The sequence below is a fragment of the Mycteria americana genome, chromosome 10, assembly GCF_035582795.1.
Source record: "Mycteria americana isolate JAX WOST 10 ecotype Jacksonville Zoo and Gardens chromosome 10, USCA_MyAme_1.0, whole genome shotgun sequence".
Classification (NCBI taxonomy): Eukaryota; Metazoa; Chordata; class Aves; order Ciconiiformes; family Ciconiidae; genus Mycteria; species Mycteria americana.
In genome coordinates, this window is record NC_134374.1 from 10,261,716 (window position 1) to 10,279,332 (window position 17,617).

At 42.2% G+C, this 17,617-nt stretch overlaps 1 protein-coding gene across 1 annotated transcript in view; it reads left to right on the forward strand.

Annotated features, from left to right (window-relative positions):
- The window catches only part of ZDHHC15 (zDHHC palmitoyltransferase 15), a 31,447-nt gene extending 14,079 nt beyond the window's left edge, over positions 1-17,368 (forward strand). Inside the window, exons 9-12 of the mRNA XM_075513359.1 lie at positions 183-309; positions 1,766-1,875; positions 8,067-8,149; positions 9,433-17,368. Of these exons, the coding sequence (XP_075369474.1) occupies positions 183-309; positions 1,766-1,875; positions 8,067-8,110 (281 nt within the window). The 3' untranslated portion in view covers positions 8,111-8,149; positions 9,433-17,368. The remainder of the gene's footprint in view (positions 1-182; positions 310-1,765; positions 1,876-8,066; positions 8,150-9,432) is intronic.
- The last annotated feature ends 249 nt before the right edge of the window (positions 17,369-17,617 follow it).

Here is a 17,617-nt window from a genome sequence, read left to right on the forward strand (position 1 = left end):
GAAGGTCTTTACAGGCTTGCAAAATGAAAAATCTATTATTTTCAAACTTTGTATCTTTGTAATGCTAATTTGTAGTCTGTTAAATCATGTTGTCTTTAGATGGCTACAACATGCACAATCCTGTTTCAGAGTATTTGGCATTGATTTTTATTTTTTTTCACTGAAATTGCATCTGTGTGTAGAGGCTTTCTCAGCTCCAGTGTTTCAAAATGGCCCAGATAAAAATGGATTCAATCTTGGCTTTGTAAAGAATCTTCAGCAAGTGTTTGGAGAAGAAAAAAAGCTCTGGTTACTACCTATTGCCTCTAGGTAAGTAATAATCAAGTCAGTGCTAAAAGCTGATACAATTAACTGAAAGGACTGACGTCTAAATGTCTGCTACAGCCTCATGTGTTACACCTATTACTGTGTGGCTTGGCTGACTACTATTGTGCATCATTGTAAGTGCACGAACAAGCATCATCTGTGTTAATGCTGTTCACCAGAAGTCAGGAAGGGAAAGGTTTTTGAGGGCTGAATGTGGTGCACAGGGTGTTTGAACTCTTCCTGGACTCCTGTGGCATATGTGTGGATGGGCGTTCACTTCAAAGACACCATTTTCTTCACCTGTCAGACTCCTCTGCCTGAAACAGAATTTATGTTTCTTAATGTAGGGGAAAATGTTGTTTTGGCACTTAGTAGACCAGTAGTAAAGCACACTGGAATTTAATTCCTTTAGTAATTGGGCACAATTTAAAATAACTTCCTGGCACAGCAGTTCACAACTCTTTCAAGGAGCGATGTATAAGTCTAAGGCCCAGTGCCCATCTGCCATCTGTTTTCCACTCTTAAGTATAGTTAAAGGGAAAAGATCAGCACAGAAGGGCTTTCTGTTAATGAAAGGCAGCACTGAAGCGCTAGTCGGAGCCGCATTACCAGTGTGTATACTCATCGCAGGGAGAACACTCAGGTTACTTCCCTTGCATAAAGATAAATTATCAGAGGAAGAAGGCACTTCAGGTAGTTCACAGTTCCTCTGTCTATGCTGCTGGCTGTTAGGGAATACAGTATGGTGCACACCAAGCTAGAGCATCTAGTTTTTAACTTTGTTAGTTTACATTACGTGAGTTTGAACGTACTCTCAAACTCATTTGATATCCAGATACGCATTTCTATTTGGGCAGTAGTAAAGCGAAAAAAAGCTTTTGCAACTTTAGATCTTTGCAGAGTGGGTTGGGTTTTTTTTTTCCATTTTGTGTACAGGTTTAGGTCACAGGGAAGTGGGTCTTTTATTTGTCTTTCAGTAACATCTTAACTGAGATTGGGGCCATTTTCTATGTAGCGTCATTCAAACACAGAAGTGTAATTTCTGCCCTGAAGAACCTATGGTATATTGCTCCTTCTACATAAATGTTTTCCTTAGTTTCCCCCCTCATGTCTAGCTATCCATAAGTTAGGTTTTTTTCTGTATCCAAATGACTTGATCAAGTTAGGCACATTTAAGTTCTGCTAAAAATTACTTAATTCCAGGTTATAGGTTTGAACTTTTATTCTCCAGAGAGCTTGAAGGAATTGAGGACCAAAACTACTCGCTAGTAAAACTTGGTATCTGAGCTGCCACAAAAAATGAACACAGTATTTTTCAAAACTTAAAAATAATTTTAAGTAAACATTGGAATTACAGGCAACAGAAAACTTTGATTGCAGATAAAACATGTAAAAATTGTCATCCTTCAGAGTCACTTGCTGCTTTTTACAAGGTCTTTCTCTGTCTTTTTCCATGCAGCCAGGGCGATGGACATTTTTTCCCAATGCGAGCTTTGTGTGAAGCTCAGAATCCTCTCCTAGCGAATGAAGAGCAGTGGGAAGATGATGGAATAGATGAAGAGCCTCATGGTAAGGTAACACTAAAGGAAATTAGTTGTGTCTTGACCTACAGTGACTAATGGATGAATTATAAGAGCTAATCAAATAAAAAAATTGTGTTGGCTAAGTCACTGGGCAGCTCTGACTTGACTCATGAACACAGACTAAAAATAAGCCCTACTTTGGAGTCAACTCTCTTTTTTTTTTTTTTAGTAGCTTTCTACTTGCAAGTAAGTGAACTGAGAGGTGGTTATAAGTTGCAGAGAGAAATTGAAATTTCCACAAGCTGAGTGTATTTATATGTAAATGTTGCTGCCTGCAGCACAGTTATTGGAGACATAAAGTTGTGCCTGTAAAAATGAAGAGACTAAGGAGTTTCTTTAAACTGCATTTATCCTCTGAGAGCGCGTGAAAACACACATGCAAACACCTGAATGCAGTGACACATTTAGGAAGCTACTTTGTACTTTGTTTGTTCAGCTTTATTACAAGAGTAAAGAAGTTCATTTGGTTTTGATGCTTGCCTAGCCATGCGCTAATCTCCATAGAACAAATGTATGTGCTGAGAGCAATCCTAGGTGAACTGGCGTGTTTGTGCAATAGATTTGATCAGTTTCTGAAATGTAAACGTACCTTTTATGCTATGAATGTCCCGTTGGAAAAAAGACTTTATAAGTATATCCGTTCTTTGATGATTTTTGTTACATGTTAGTTTAATGATTCTTTACTTTACATTTCTCTGTTTGAACTTGATTTTTTTCCCTTGCATATTTACCTCCAAGCTTTGGCCTTTGGGGAATCCAGTATGTATCAGAATATCGGGGTTCACGTCAGAGACCCCAGTTACCATGTTTGAGGGTTCAGAATTCTGTGTCAGTAAGTTAAGCATGGGCTTGTATTTTTTCCCGTGGAGCAAGGATTCCATCCACAGGTTCCCTTTTGAAGAAGTATGATAGTCTCACTCTTCTTTTCCCTTTAAGGAATGGAGAAAGTGTTAATTAATTCTCAGGTTACTACTTGGAGAACCAAATATCACTGCCTTATTGTTCAGAGATGTGATTTCCTTAGTCGTGCTCTTTATCGCCTCAGAATAGTTTTCAGAAACTTCGCTGATAATGTTCCCTTTGAGGGTATACATTTCAGTCATATTTGCACCATGTATGTTTGGGAACCTGTGAGGAAGACTATAATCTTGGTTAAAGGGGGTAACAGACTTTTGATGTGAACATTTTTATACGTATGCAACGTACTGCGCAATGAGCTCTTTAATCCTAACAGCACAGTACTTGCTGTTCAGTCTCTGGTTAGGTCTTACCTGCAGCTGTTTGTTCAGGTTATTCCACTGCAAAATAAACAGTCTGTGTTTTTTCCAGGGCACACTTCACATACTGCTGGGAAAATACACTCTTCAGGATTTTGTCAGTAGGACTCAAGAGGCTCATTTTAGCTTTTCTTCAGATGAACTGCTTTAATTAGTTCATATTTGTGGTTAGAAAACTACCTGTTCTTCCTGTTTTGTTCTATACATTTTGGCAGTTATAACGTAACACAAACTGGCTTTAAAACTAGCAAAATATGGCATCTCTGTGTATTGTTTATGATGCTTAAAATAACTCCTTTAGGAACGAGTCAGAACTTCTTCCAGCTTTTACAAAGTATAAAATCTCTGAATAAAAAATTAATTCTTAAGTATGAAAACATTTGACAGTGAGATGATTTTTGGCCAGATCAGACCCCAGAATCTGAATCTGGAGCTTATGTGAAAGCCCACAATTTGTAGTGCTTATAAAACAAATGACATCTGCAGGCAGTTGAACTAGGTGATCATTGTAGGTCCCTTCCAACTGACATATTCTTTTCTAGTCTGTCCTTCCTCAGTGGAAAAAATAGTTTGCAATTTTACTCCAAGAAGCTGTAGAACTGTAATACTGGTAAAATTAGAACCTTTTACTGTAATGTAAAAGCCAAACTGAGCCTATACAAAGTTACAGACAAAAGCAAAAAAACAGGCTGAACACACGCTGTGAGTGGAGGGCTAGCTGTCAGTATGTGGATCTTGGTCCATGATTGGAGAAGTTTTAATTTTTTTGCAGTGGCTGTGAGGTAAAGGTGGGAACTGCAAATAAAATAATGCCCTAGATAAGAAGATTGTGTCCTTTTTATGTCTACAAATCAGTGATGTGGAACTGGAATTCAGCTGCTAGAGCAAACGTTCGGGGAAATCCACTTCCCTTTATTTTTCTTACAAACAGGCAAATCCTCCTCTCAGCTCTCAGTCTGAACATCTGAACTTTGCAAGATGAAATCCCCCACGGAGACTGGGGATGGTGTGTGTGGTTGGGAGGGGAGGAAGCTGACACCCTTCCCTGGATGCTTCTGTGGCCGGTGCTGCAGGACTGAGAGTGGCTGACACTTCTAGTGCAGCTTTCGGCCCTGCCGCTGATCCAGTTTCGTGAGCAGAGTGATGCACAGAGCTTTCACCAAAAAGCTCCGCAACAGGCAGGGTTGCCTGAATCTTGCACTCTACAAGTTCTGTGGCTCTCCATGACCACCAGGTAGGGTCACGATTGATTCAGTAATCATAGAATCATTTAGATTGGAAAAGACCTTTAAGATCATGGAATTCAAACGTATAACACATGTAAAATATTTTTGAGTAAGCAGTTTTGTGATACAGCATAAATCCATCTCGTGGAGCGTTTTTCTCTAAGCTCTTGGCTGTACCATTTTGCTAGCACAGATAACAAATGTCTGTGTATCATTTTGATTAATATAAAAGATGTTGGGGGAGAGGGAATTGTATAAGAAAAGGTAGCAGGTTTGTTCTTTTTCCTATTACCTGGACATGAGGCAAAGTGGGAGTTGAGGAAACACAAAAGTTCAGATTTTTTAGTCCTGCAGTCTTAGGAGATGGCACTGGGAGCTGCACCAAGATCAGAGTAGTAACTGCCCTCTTGTATTTGAGTGGGGTCTCTCGTCTCCTGGCGTTTCACCTGTAAATGCTCGTGCACTTGTGTTATGTAGCAGGAGTAACGAGGGGTCTCCTCATCAGCTGAGTCCCTCACTCCAGGCTCGTGCACAAGAGAGAGAAACACCACAGAAATAATGACAAAAGGAGGAGCTTGATGAAGCGATTCTTTGTGTGATTCTTTGTGTGATGTTACTGTGCCCAACTGCATTATTGCAGTGTTTTGCTTCCACCCTGATTACACTGTGTCTGCATAAAGCAGGGCATTTTTAAGCCCCACAACTGCAAAATCAGCTCACATGAGGCTATTGGGGGGATAAGCATTAAGGGGACTGGGAGATTCACGAGGAGAGGACAAGCCCAACTGAAAGCAAAGAGATGAGGTAGCTTCATCTAGGTCCCAGGAGTGTACAGGCCATCTTTTCATCATCTTATCCACAAGGTTGTCCTTTTGTCTGTGGTATAGATGTTTAAATGTGCCCTTGCTGGTTGGATTTTTTTTTTCTTAATCCTGGCCTTGCTAAGGCTTTTATTGTGTCATGTAGGGAGAAAAATATTGTGGGGAACATTTCATTTCTTAGGCAGAGACTGAAAACACTTGCTTCCAAATTAATGGTAATTTGATGATTTTTTTTTTTTCAGATTTATTAATGCTCATCCCTTATTCATAGGCATCTGTTTAATCTGTCTAGCCAGAGAGCTACCCCAAACCACATGCTGGCAGCTTATAAGGTTATCAGTTTTTTCGAAGAATTCATCTAGAATGTATCTGACGCGTTGGTCGTGGGTGTGTCAGTACTGTGAATGCTTGCACTCTTTGTCTTGTGGAGCCTAGGACGGGACAGCCATTTCTGTACATTTATAGCAACATCTCACCTCTTAGATTGATTTATTAATTTAATCATGTGTTTCATTTAAACTTGTACAAAAGGCTTCAGTATGAATCAAATCTTTCCCGAACTGTTCTCATCTTCAAAAATTTGTCATCTGTAGCATCTTTCCAGCAGAAACCAGCATATCCTGAGTAATAGGTGGAAGTTGATATCTCTGTTGGTGTGATGAAGCTTCAGGTGTCTGAAGGCATGTGATTTGAATTTAAATTCAAATCAGTAGGAGTCTAATTAAAGGAGCTTTATGTCCTGAGATACCAGCTAATTCGGCGTAGCAGTCCTTCGAGTAGAGAACTCATCTGCTGTGACTGTAGGGATTGAATTTCTATCCATCGAGAAATTTAAAAAGCTACTTAGATGTCAAAAGTGAGCAGAGATTGCTCAGACAGTACGACGCTGTATTGGCCAATTCGGTAAACTGAGACAAAAGACTAGGTTTGCATCTCTGGATTTTAGGCATTATATAAACGGTTAAATTGTGTCCAACAGAAGAAGATTAAGTTAAAGCAGTGCTAAACCCTGCATCAATGACTGCCTTATAATCAGTTTTGAAACTATGGAGGATGTAGGAATCTGCGTCACTTCGACTAATTTAATTGGTAAATATATTTAGTAAAACCAATATGGTTTTATATATGGATCAGACTTGCAGCTGCTAAATCAATTAGATGAAAAAAGATATTCCATAAAAAGTTGGTAGTGAAATTTCGGTGAGACTTAAGTCCTAGAATCAGCAGGTCTTATATTGTTTTATCAGTTCCCTTTGACATGCAGATCATATGCTTTCCTAAAGGTATGCAAAATTAAGGGCTGTTCTTTGGAACTTCCCATCTGAATAAATGATTTTAAAAATAAATGATAAAGATTTTGCATGGTAAAATAGATGTCTATGCTAATAAATATGAAAATAACCCAATAATGGAAATAGCACTGATTCTTTTTATACCTAATAAGGAAACAAGAGGCCTAGGCAAATTTATTTCTTGTGTATGTATCATTGAGTGGTAAGGGGGAAGTGTTTGCTTTTTGTTTTTCTTTCTTTACCTTCACAGAGAAAATTAATTTGGAGAAAATTAAAGAAAGTTCTGTGTCAAATTGATTTTTGACACTGCTTGATGCCGTTCTTGCATTTTGACCATTGCGTCTCACAGAGTCTTACAGCTCTGGATTTTAAAACTGAACGGTGTGAGATCAGTGGAAGATGTCTACAGAGCAATACAGTTTTGAAATCCACAGGCATGGGAACAACTCTAGAAGTATGAATTGGGGAATTGGCTCTTATTCCTATAGCTGCCACAGATTTTTTTTTTTTAATGGGACAGTGTGTTTCACTTAATGATGTTTTGCAGATGGGGAGAAATACAGCATGATAACCTTCCTATCTCTGAGGCAGGTTATGAAGATAGATTTATGCATATAAATTGCTTTCCGTTTCTTGGGGGTTAGTTACTGTAATAATACAGTTCTACAGTAGAGCAAAATATTGTTGTTGCCTACGATCAGCAGGATGCTGTTTCCATTGAATACGAGGTATGAGCTGCTTTCAGGCCGGTTGTCATTTTAAACAGTCTCCACGTAGTTGAGACTGCTGTTAGATTGACCCCAAGCTTCCTCTTCATCAGATGGAACAAGCCCAACTGCCTCAACCTCTCTACATAGGTTTAAAGTAGAAATTTCTGCGCTGCTTATATATGGCTTAAGTTTGACCTCCACAGCTTTCAGTTGTCCAAGATTTAGGCTGAAGCTGTGTGTCTTCATAGAAGAATGATATTTTTATTTGGCAAGTGAAAATGTTTAGGAATAAACTTACCATGAGTGTGTGAAATCTATTACCACGTATTTCTACCAGCGCTGTAGTAACCCAACACTATTCAGAGAACATGATTTCCTGGTTCATTAAGCTGCGGTACCCTCACTTCCATCTGACAGAAGGGTTTTAGGAGACTGTGCTGTAGGCACAATGATGTTTTACTCTGCCTTGTTTTCTCACCACTGCTTTTCTTTTTTGTAAGGCATCAGCAAATGAAGTGCTCTCAGCTTAGAGTTTTCAGATTCCATGTTACACAATAGAAGTAAACCAGTATCGTTTTCTAACCAGAAAGGCCTGAAGTGTTCCATTAAAACTGAAAGATCTTTATTTGTCTTTGTGGCTTTAAAGCTTGTGACAGAGTTATGAAATAGATAAAGCCAATAATAGAGTAATCTCTGTTTAAAAACTGCTGTTCAGTTATCTCTGACAAGTGGTTGTCTATTTTTATTTGGAATGATTCTTAAAAACACACTCCCATACTTAGTGAAAAATATATTCTCAGCGAGAAAAACAGATTTGCTTACCTCTAACTACTTTGTTTTTCATTGTATAGATTCTGGTGAAGCTTCATCCCTTGCCATAGAAAGGGAGACATAGCAGTTTGAAAATGCAGCAGTATAAAGCTTGCTCAGAAAGGTCAGTATTTCTTTCTTCATTACCTTCAAAACAGCCGCCCTGCAGGGACATTGGTAGGTAATGGTGGACAGGTTTTGACTTTAACAGTGGCATAGCCCACAGTGCTCGGGCACAGCCATCTAACATGCTGAAGGCTGTGGAGTGCAGACCTTCACGCTGGCTTTGGAGGGGTGCAGCTGTGATAGTGGCATGCCATCTAGGCTTCTGAGCCTGCTGAAGGGCAGAGACCCTCTCACCAGAGTACTGTGGTGATGCATCTATGCACGGTAGTATTTCACCAATATTTCCCCATCTTGTCCAGAAATATAGTGCTTAAGAGAACCTAAAAGAAAACAGTGGCTAACCCGTAGCGGTGGGCTGGACGTTGACACAGTTAACACAAGAGCTGAAAGCACTGTTTGTAGGGGAGGATACAAACCCTGCAGCTCCTCTGGTAAATGTGGCAGGAATGACTCTTGCCACTAACTTGTACAACTGCAAGACTGGAAGTCTGTTCAGTGAGTCATGAAGGGTGTGGGAAGGTGCAGATACAGTCTTGAAAGAAACTGAAGTTGAGAACAGCCAAGTTCCAGTTAGGAATAAATGGAAGTAACTTGTAAATGCCCGCGTCAGCCATTACTCGCTTATCTAGGTTTTTTTCACCCTGGAGAAACTTGGGTACAACAACAGATGATATGGTTTGGGGAAGATGCTGCTGCCAGAATGTTCACTGGTGTATAATCTGTTCTGACATCCATAACAGTGGGGAGGCATCCCGCCCGCGTACTGCTGCAGTAAGCTGCAGGCTGTGTGCTCGTCAGTCTCCGTGAAACGTTTTCACAGTGGAGTGAAAGTGGAAATCTTGAGCAAGTGGAAATCTTGAGCAAGATTCAAGGAGTATCCTCGGCTGTGCCACTTGCAGGAGGAGGAACAGTCAGACAGAATTTGCCCCTCTATTTTCTGTGGGTGTTGAATAACTCTGTATTGTATGGCAAAGCACTGTAATCCACGGCCTAGTTCTGCACACGAATAGGGCAACTCAAGATTTTTATAAATGGGCTTCTTGCATATTGTAGATGCGATTCCATTTTCTTCCACTGAGAAGAAAAACCCCAAAGTATTTTTTTCTGTTGATAGTCGGTGAGGACCACATACTGCCATTCTACTGAGGGAGTGAAAAAGCAGCGTTTTCCCTGTCGTTCTGCATGGCTTGAAAATGACACTCAAAGTCAGGATTAGACAGCCGTCCATTGCTCATCAGATCAGTGCTTATAGTTGCACATTTTTCTTTCTTTAAATTTCAGCTTCCCTCTCAGGAGTTAACATCCCTTCTCTTGGCATGGACTTCAGTTTTGAGGGGCAGAAAACAAGTGGATCTTCAAGATGAGAAAACATCATGAAGTATCGTCTGATTGGAATCTGCATTCTAGAGTGCATCTCCAGAAATCCTGCTATCCAGATGTTTCAAGGCTTTATAAGTTTAAGTTACGGAGTGAACAGAACAGTTTTATAGAGTGGTTCTGGCCAATCTTCTTTGGCCTGCTCTCTTTATTTTATAAATAATATATATTTTTTATTCAAAATAGGTAAAAAGTATTGATGCGAGGGCATTTCCAAAGGCCTTTTTATCTTGCAAACATCAGGGACTCAAGCTCTTGAAATTCTTCCAAGCCATAATATTCTTGGGGATGGTATTTATTTTGAGACTGATTCTCCAACCTTCTCTGACAAGTGGCATCTTCTAACGCGTTTAAAGTTCTGTCTGAGTCAGTTCAACTCAGTGAGAGACAGACCCACTTAAATTTGGCACTAAATTGATAGCTGGATGTAAGTGTGTTGAAAGAAAAAGTGCTGAACATGCATATATACATGTGCAGCTGTGTATGAAAATAAAATATTCACATTGCCAGTATCAAGATTCAAGAATATTGTGGCCATAGATTTTTTAAATTTTTTTTTAGGAGGGTGTAATTGTCTTAGAGTTGGAGTGATAGTGCCCTTTAAGCCCAATCCTACTTGAAGGCACCTAAAATGCAAAAGGGAACTTTAGACAGTACAGTTTGCATTAATTCCTAGGGCTGAAATGAGAAGAGTTTGCCTGGTAATTAGAGTATTATCAACTCATTCCTGGATCAGAGTTTGATGGAAATTTGTGTGTTTATGGAGTCAGAAAGGAAGATGTAAATTCAAAACACGAGTTGGAAATGTGCACTGAAAGTTTAACTCCAGCGGTAGTGTTTGGAGTTTACACTCCACAAAGGTGGTTTTAGTCCCATAATGCTGAAGAGACAATTGATGTATTGAATTTTTTCACACTCTTTCCTAAGTAAACATATTGACTGGTGGTTTAAAGGTTTTTCAGCACTAAGAGGTGATCAGATTTCTTCTTCATTTTGCTCCATTCGCAGTCAAAGGAATGTATCACTGTTTTTATTCTGTGGAATGGAACTGAGAATTCACTGGCAGGATTATATGCATTTCTAGACCTGAGTCATTTTTTTTATCTGCATGATTCAGACCTGGCAACTCCATCACTCATGTTTGAATTAGGTGCATGCTTAAAGTATTCATATACTGCCTTTAAGATCATTTGTTACCATTTTCTATCCTGTTTTTGTGTTTGTTCATCAGCCTGTTTGTGTTGACAGTGACTACAGAAGCAGTTGTGCATGTTGTGAGAAACTACCTGATGAGTATCTGTTTGGTGACAAAGGCCTTGCCTGCGTACTGAATCCTTTTTTCCTCCGTTTCCTCTGCCGCTGCTACCAGTGGAAATGCGTTCGTGAGACAGAAGAGAGTCTTGCAGAGATTTTCTGTCCATAAGAGTAGACGTTTAACTACCTGGTATAAACCGTGCCCTGCGGACAGGTATTTTATACATCAGCCTCTGTAGTTTGGTGTAGAGCAGGCAGCGACCTCTGTAGAATGTCTTACTGCTGAAGTTTAGTTGTTAGGAGTCAGGGTGGGCTCTCCCAGGCTTAGTGGAGGTTACTCTCTCTTCTCCTCAGAGCGGTACTGAACACTCTGAATGTTCCTGCTTCAGCCACTTTAACCATGTCTGTTGGGCGGTTCTGTCATCAAACGGCTGAAACTATTTTTCCTCTCGATCTAAACCTGCATTTCTAATGTAAACCTCGTGGTGGGCCTTAAGCTGTGTCTGATGAAAGATGGCAGTAGAATTAATCACCTCATTCCTGGAAAAATGTGTTCTGGAGGGGGATCTTGAGAGGGAGATGGCAGCTAAACACAGAAGCAAATGTGTAGGAATTTAGCACCCACAGAGGTGCTGTTTGTGCCTTTTAAAACCCTGAATTCCTTGTGTGTAAAACCAGGAAGATGATTTGGTGACTTTCTGTTTCATTCTGTCAACCGAAGTGCATTTTTAAGATAGGAGTATCGGAGCTGTGTCTGAAGCCGTGTGGGTTTACAGGAGTTTCCGCGCAGGTTCTTGTACCCTTTCTGGCTCTGGTTCTGTTTACAGCCATGTCGTTCTTTCAGTGTCGTTCCTCTGCCAAGCAGCAGCGGCAGCAGAGCTGCCTACAAGATCTGCAGGCAGCATCCCTGCCTGCTGTCGAGCTGCAGCACTGTTCGTTAGGTAGTATAGAAAATCCATTTTTGTCTTCTAATTATTACTAAAACAGATGTCTTTATGATAACGCAGCTATCCAGCTGAGATTTAGAAGCAGCTTTAAAGGTTTCCAAGTAACTTGCTCTTTCTCAGTAACTTGTAATTAGTTATGGCTGATTTTTCCCTGTCCTTAAAAGCAGCTCGGCCTCACTCGGTTATGACAAACTCTTGTCCAGGTAGAAACAATAAATAGTTCGATAGCTTCAGAACCACTTCAGATCAATATTCACGCGTCAGATGTTTGAAAGCTTCAGAATGAAACATGAAACAAACACAAAAGTTTTGTGTAAGAATGAGGCGGAACAAACTGTGGGAAAACCGCGTGTCTGAGTGGCTGAACAAGCTGCGTTTTGTTCTCTTCTGCTTACTTAAAGGAGCTATCCTTACGCTACGCCTGGCATTCGTACCGTTTCTGCTGCCTTCCAGTGCCACGGAATAGTCGGGCAGGCTCCTCTGCATCCCGTGATTAAAGCTGAGTGCAGAAAGCTGCAGTGCAAGGTGGGTGCCCAGGAACACAGCGTCAGCGTGGCGTTTGCTGAAGACGTTCTGCGTCTGTGTTCTTCAAGGCAGCACGTAAATGAACAGGCAGATCCCTGTGGGGAAACTTAGTGCTTCTCAAAATCCTGAGGCTGAGATCTTTTTGCTCGGTGCATTATTGCAGCTGATGCCGCAAACATAATTGCAGATGGCCTACGAAGGAGAATACGGCTTTTCCAATTAGTATTTTCGGCCTTTAAAAAGGCTGTTAACTAGAGATCCGGGCAGCGTAAAAGCAGTAATTTTGACTGCACCCCCTGCTACCCGGGCTTTTAAAGCTGGGCTGCTATTTACTTTTTAAATTGGCTTTTTTTTTCCTTAGCTTCTGAAAGAAAGTTGCATACCAAGAATGTGATAAATGCAGGATGTGTAAAGTTCTGTTGAATATGCTAGGTAAATGCACTGGAAAAGAGAAATTCCTCAGGCTGTCTGCAGACACTGCTGCAGGTAACAAAAGAGATAAAGTATTCAGCCGAGTGCGTGGCAGTTTTTTTAACAGGCAAATAGCTCTTTAAGGGGTACACCCGCTACATCTCCTTTGTTTTCCACCCCCCTAATCCTCACCCAGAGGCTCTCCACCACGTCATCACTAACTGTAAGGGCTGTACCATCAAACCTCTTCCCGTACGTACAGTGCGACACCTCCACCGCGCCTGCCCTGCCCACCCCTCCTGAACAGCCTGCACCCTCCATCCCAGCACCCCTGTCGTGGGGCTCGTTCCACCAAGTCTCGCTAATACGGATGATACCGTAGCTCTGGGAGCTGACCAACACTTCCAGTTCATCCTCTTTGTTTCTCTTACTGCCTGCGTTGGTGTACAAGCATTTCGGATACGCTCCTGAGCCCTCCGTGCGCCCAGGGGCAGTGTAAGTGTTCCCACTAGGATTGCCACCTCATGACGTTTACTGTCAGCCTCTACCTAGTTCGGTGCTGTAAATCCAGTTGCACCCAAAAAATTCGGTAAACTCCTCAGGTTTGACTCTCGGGTCTGATGCCGATTTAAGTTGTGTGACTGTAGTGCTCGTGAAGCTGTTGAACTGCAGCCTGGTGCAGCGTGGAAGCAGCACGGCAACTGTCTCGACCCCGTCCAGGGGGCTGTTTTCTCTGGCTTCGCATCAGATCTACGCTACAGAATAAAGCAGAAAAGAAGTGGTTCTCAGCTCAGGGTCCAAAACAGCTGTTGTCCTTAGTGGATCTCGTACTGCCAGGAGAGCTTGCGGTGCAGAAGCACCTGTATTTAGAGGAGAACAGTTTTGTTGGCTTAGCTTAATATAGCCAAGGGAGGTGGACCTGACAGCCGGCGGGAGAGCGCTCTTCACGTGGCTGCTCTGTGGTGCAGACCAGGCCTTCAACTGCCAGCCATGGTGCCGGTGACTGCCAGGGTTATTTCGACGAGACCATGGAAGCTGGAATAGGGCCACCAGATGCTGTCTGTAATTCTACCACAGTCATCAGGTGGTAATATATATGGCTGGAGTGGCAACCAGCGTTGCAGGTGTCAGAGACTCACCAGGAGTCTCTCTGAAAGTGTTGAATGCAGCCACGGTTTTGGTAGCTTAAATCAGGGCACAGACGTGTGGGAGTTCAAGCCGGGTACAGCACGTTCTACCTTGCCTTTGGCCCGTTTGTTGTTTGTGTTTCAGCATTTTACAAATGCGTCTCACGTCCTTCATGTGAGTGAGCACTTTCTCTGCTCTAAGCAGCTTTTGCAAGTGGCTGTTGTTGTGTCAAAGAAAGAACGCTCTTGCTGGATTTTACTGGGATTCTGCCACTGTCTCGTCCCTGTACTCCTGGATTAATGCTCCAGAATAACTGACCACTAACAACCACCTCCTCACCTCTTCCCCTTCTCTCCCATTTATGTTCAGGTACACCGTACTCTTTAAAGAAAAATAAATAGAGAAAACATCATATTGATGTTTCTGTGGATAGTATTGTGGCAAGTCCTCTCCTTGGCCAGTGAGTCCTGTCCAAGGAATTAGGACTTCTGTAAGCCTGACTGCACTGCAATTTTGTTTTGTCTCTTGTTGAATTGGTGCAGTTTGTGTTTGGAGTAGAAGACGACTGTAGTCCTTTAAACAGGAAGCAGCACTGTATGGTTTTAGTAGGCTGTACCTAGTGCCTGTAGTGTACTGACACGGACAAGAACCGGGAAGCTTCCTAACAGCACTATAGCAGTGAACGTTCACTTCCCAGCACAAGCCAGAAATGTGATTCAGCAAAATCTGTCCTAGCTGTCGGTTTTTGGTTCTGTATGCTGGTGTGGACTCAAAGCACAACTTAGCGTTCGTTACCCAACCTGATGCATAAACTCTGTAACATAATATGAATGTAAAGTGTCAGGGGAAAAAAAAGAAGAATTTACCCTTTTTTCCCCGCAGTTAGATATAAAGAATGATGTGCCAAGACGTATTCAGGGACCCGCCACCTCGCGCATAGTCGTTACGCCCGCAGAACAGATTTACTGTTTGCGTAGCTGGCTCATTGCCGAAAGCGTTGAATTAGCAGGCTGAGGAGGTTCTCTTGACCTTGTTTATTAAGCCAGAATTAATTAACTCAAAGGGCCACATTTTCATTTCAGTGATTCCTGTGGTACAAATTTTTGAAATTGATCCATAGTACTTGAAAATACCTTGATTTTACTGATATTTTTCCAATTCTATCAGCTTCTGTTTTGTTACAGAAACACTTGCAAAAATAAACTCGTTCTGAAACCATCCGTTAAAGGATTTGCATGGCAGAGTGGCTTTTTTCATTACAAGTAATGGCCTGTCAGACAGCTTGGCAGCGACACGCGCCGCAGGGTTGTGGCATTGCCAGGTACTCTTCCTGCCTAATGCTCATTTCCTTTTCTGGTAACGAACGTTGAGATCGTACCCACTGTCACGCAGTTTTATTCTTGTTGTCCTTTTTCCGTCTCCCTTTGAGACAGAGTCTTTCCTCTTCCTCCCGAATATATAGTTAAAATATCATCAGCTTTCAGCTGTTTGTGCCGGTTCTTTGGATCCTGTGAAGGTGAGTAGGTGTCATTTTAAGCAGTTGTGCCACGTATTTTATTTGTAACTAATCTTCACGTTTGTCAGGTATCGGTTTGTGATTCTCATCATTCAGGTTCAGCTTGCTTTGCTCAGAGCAGTGGGATCCAACTTCCTGCATCGCTTTTCTCTCTTTCTGAAAAATCTTATTTCTTCATTTTCTAGCTTCAGTTTGGAATGTAAACCTTGTGAAATAAAATGGAAGTTTGCATTTCAAGTATGAGCCTGTAAGTTGGTTATGCTTTCATGCTGCTTACAGTATTTGTTTCTGTATGAGGTTTTCAGATTTACAGCAGCATTTGTAAAACTTTAGTGGATAGCAGCCACTGTTTAAAAAAAAAGAAGAGTTATGCTAAGGCGGGGAAAAAAAAACCCAACCAAAAAACACACCAAAAAGGACAAAGGGATCATCTTAGCTGCTTATCCAATTGTGCCTAAAAAGAAATGCCTGCTTGCGTCAAATGCTAGTGTCAAAGAGCTCACGTAGCCCGTGGGTATTTTACCTGAAGGCATTCCTGCTCTTTCAGTACTCATGAGACTTGAACTTTGGGCTAAATCCCACAGGAAGCTGAGAAACAAACAAACAAAAATTGTCCTCCATCTCCTTTCTAAACCAGGGAAGGCGTGTGCTGCACCTTCTCGAATCAGCACTTCCTATACAAGAGAAATGAAAATCCCGTGGGTTCTTCAAAGTGTTGGTGTATTTTTTTTTTTTTCCCCCCTGCCTTTTTCTGGAGGATCCGGGAGCCTCTAGGATACGCAGGAGAGAGAAATTCCTCGTATCAGGGTCCGGTGTCCTGAGGATGTAATGAACCGCCTGGGCTGGTGCAGAGGCGGCCTCCCCTGAGGAGGAGGTAGGATTTTTGTGACTAAGAGCTTGTGTGGGGAGGTAGGTGGGACCTGTTGTGCTGTTCTGAATTAACTCCCTGTGTGGGCATTCTTCTCCTGCAGTAGCTGCGTCAACGCGTAGCTTCCTGCTGCGCTCACCGACGGGCTAAGCGGGAGCTATCCCAGAGTAACTCCGAATTGCCTTGCTGGAGCAGGGGACTTCTAACAGCTTCCCTTTTGCTAGTAACATGTATAAGAGAAAAGGTCATGTTCTTTTAGAAATTACTCTGTCTGTCCAGCTGTTTTTCTCCCGAGACTCATTTATGTTTGTTGTGAAAATGGCTCCCTCAAAGATAAATCTCAGGATCAGATAATCGCAGACCTAGCTGGATGTTAGAATTCAGCATTCGGAGGAGTTCGTTACCTTGCTTCAAAGTAAGCGAGTGGGTTTGTGCTGGTGTTTTGGCTAGGCGGGAAAACGTGGGTGGAGTGGAACCCTGACTGCCAGAGCTGTGCTGGGAGCCGAAGGCTCCGCTTGGGAAGCAGCGCGCTACCTCTGCGACTGGGTCGGAACGCCCTGCGCTGTAAAGCTCCCTCGTCCTACGCCCTTTTCCTATCGAGGAAGACTGGCTTAGCAGGCTCTGCACCAGTAACTGCGACATCATTGGAAAAAGTTAACATAAATGTCATTGCGTTGGTTTGTTACTACGTTCAGCTGCTGTTTAGATAACCGGGACAGCCTGGCGTTGGTATTTAGAAGTGTCTTGCGTACGGTCAACGCTGTTCTGCTGAGCTAAGGACGTGCCACCCAGAGCTGTGTCCTTAATACTGATTCTCACCCCTTCACTTGATAGCAAGTAAATGTTTTCCAGTGGCCATCTCCAATGGTCTGCTGACAACACTTGGGATGTTCAGTCGGGTGCAGGAGTTCAATGCTGCTGCCGGCACCGAGACTTTTGATATCAAGTGGGTTTTTACAAAAGCTTTGGATACTCGTTTTTACTGTCCCACAAACGTTCCGACTATTACGAATGCTTTGTGTAGGTTTCGCTAGCATTTTCCAAGTGTTTGTATGGTTTCTACAGCAGAACGTCCTGTACATGCTGCTTTGTCATTTTCTATTATGGTTTATACTAGAAAGCCTGCACGGTTTACACTGTACTGCAGGCAAGGACTGCATTAAAACCATTTTTGGCTAATTTATTATACTTGTGAATGGTTATTTCCTGTGACTTAGCCCATGCTCAGGCTAACCATTCTCTCTCTGGAAGCCTTACACAACGGTAACTAACTGAAATTTCTGCTGGAGTGGGGAAGGTTCTTTATCTGTGTCAAAAAAAGGAGTCACTACGTGCTGCCCCTTCTCCTACGAGGTAATGGTTGGGGCAGCCCTTTGCGTTCCGCTTGTCTGACGAGAGGTGCGACGCACTCTACTTGGGATGGCGTTCCAGCATCCTGCA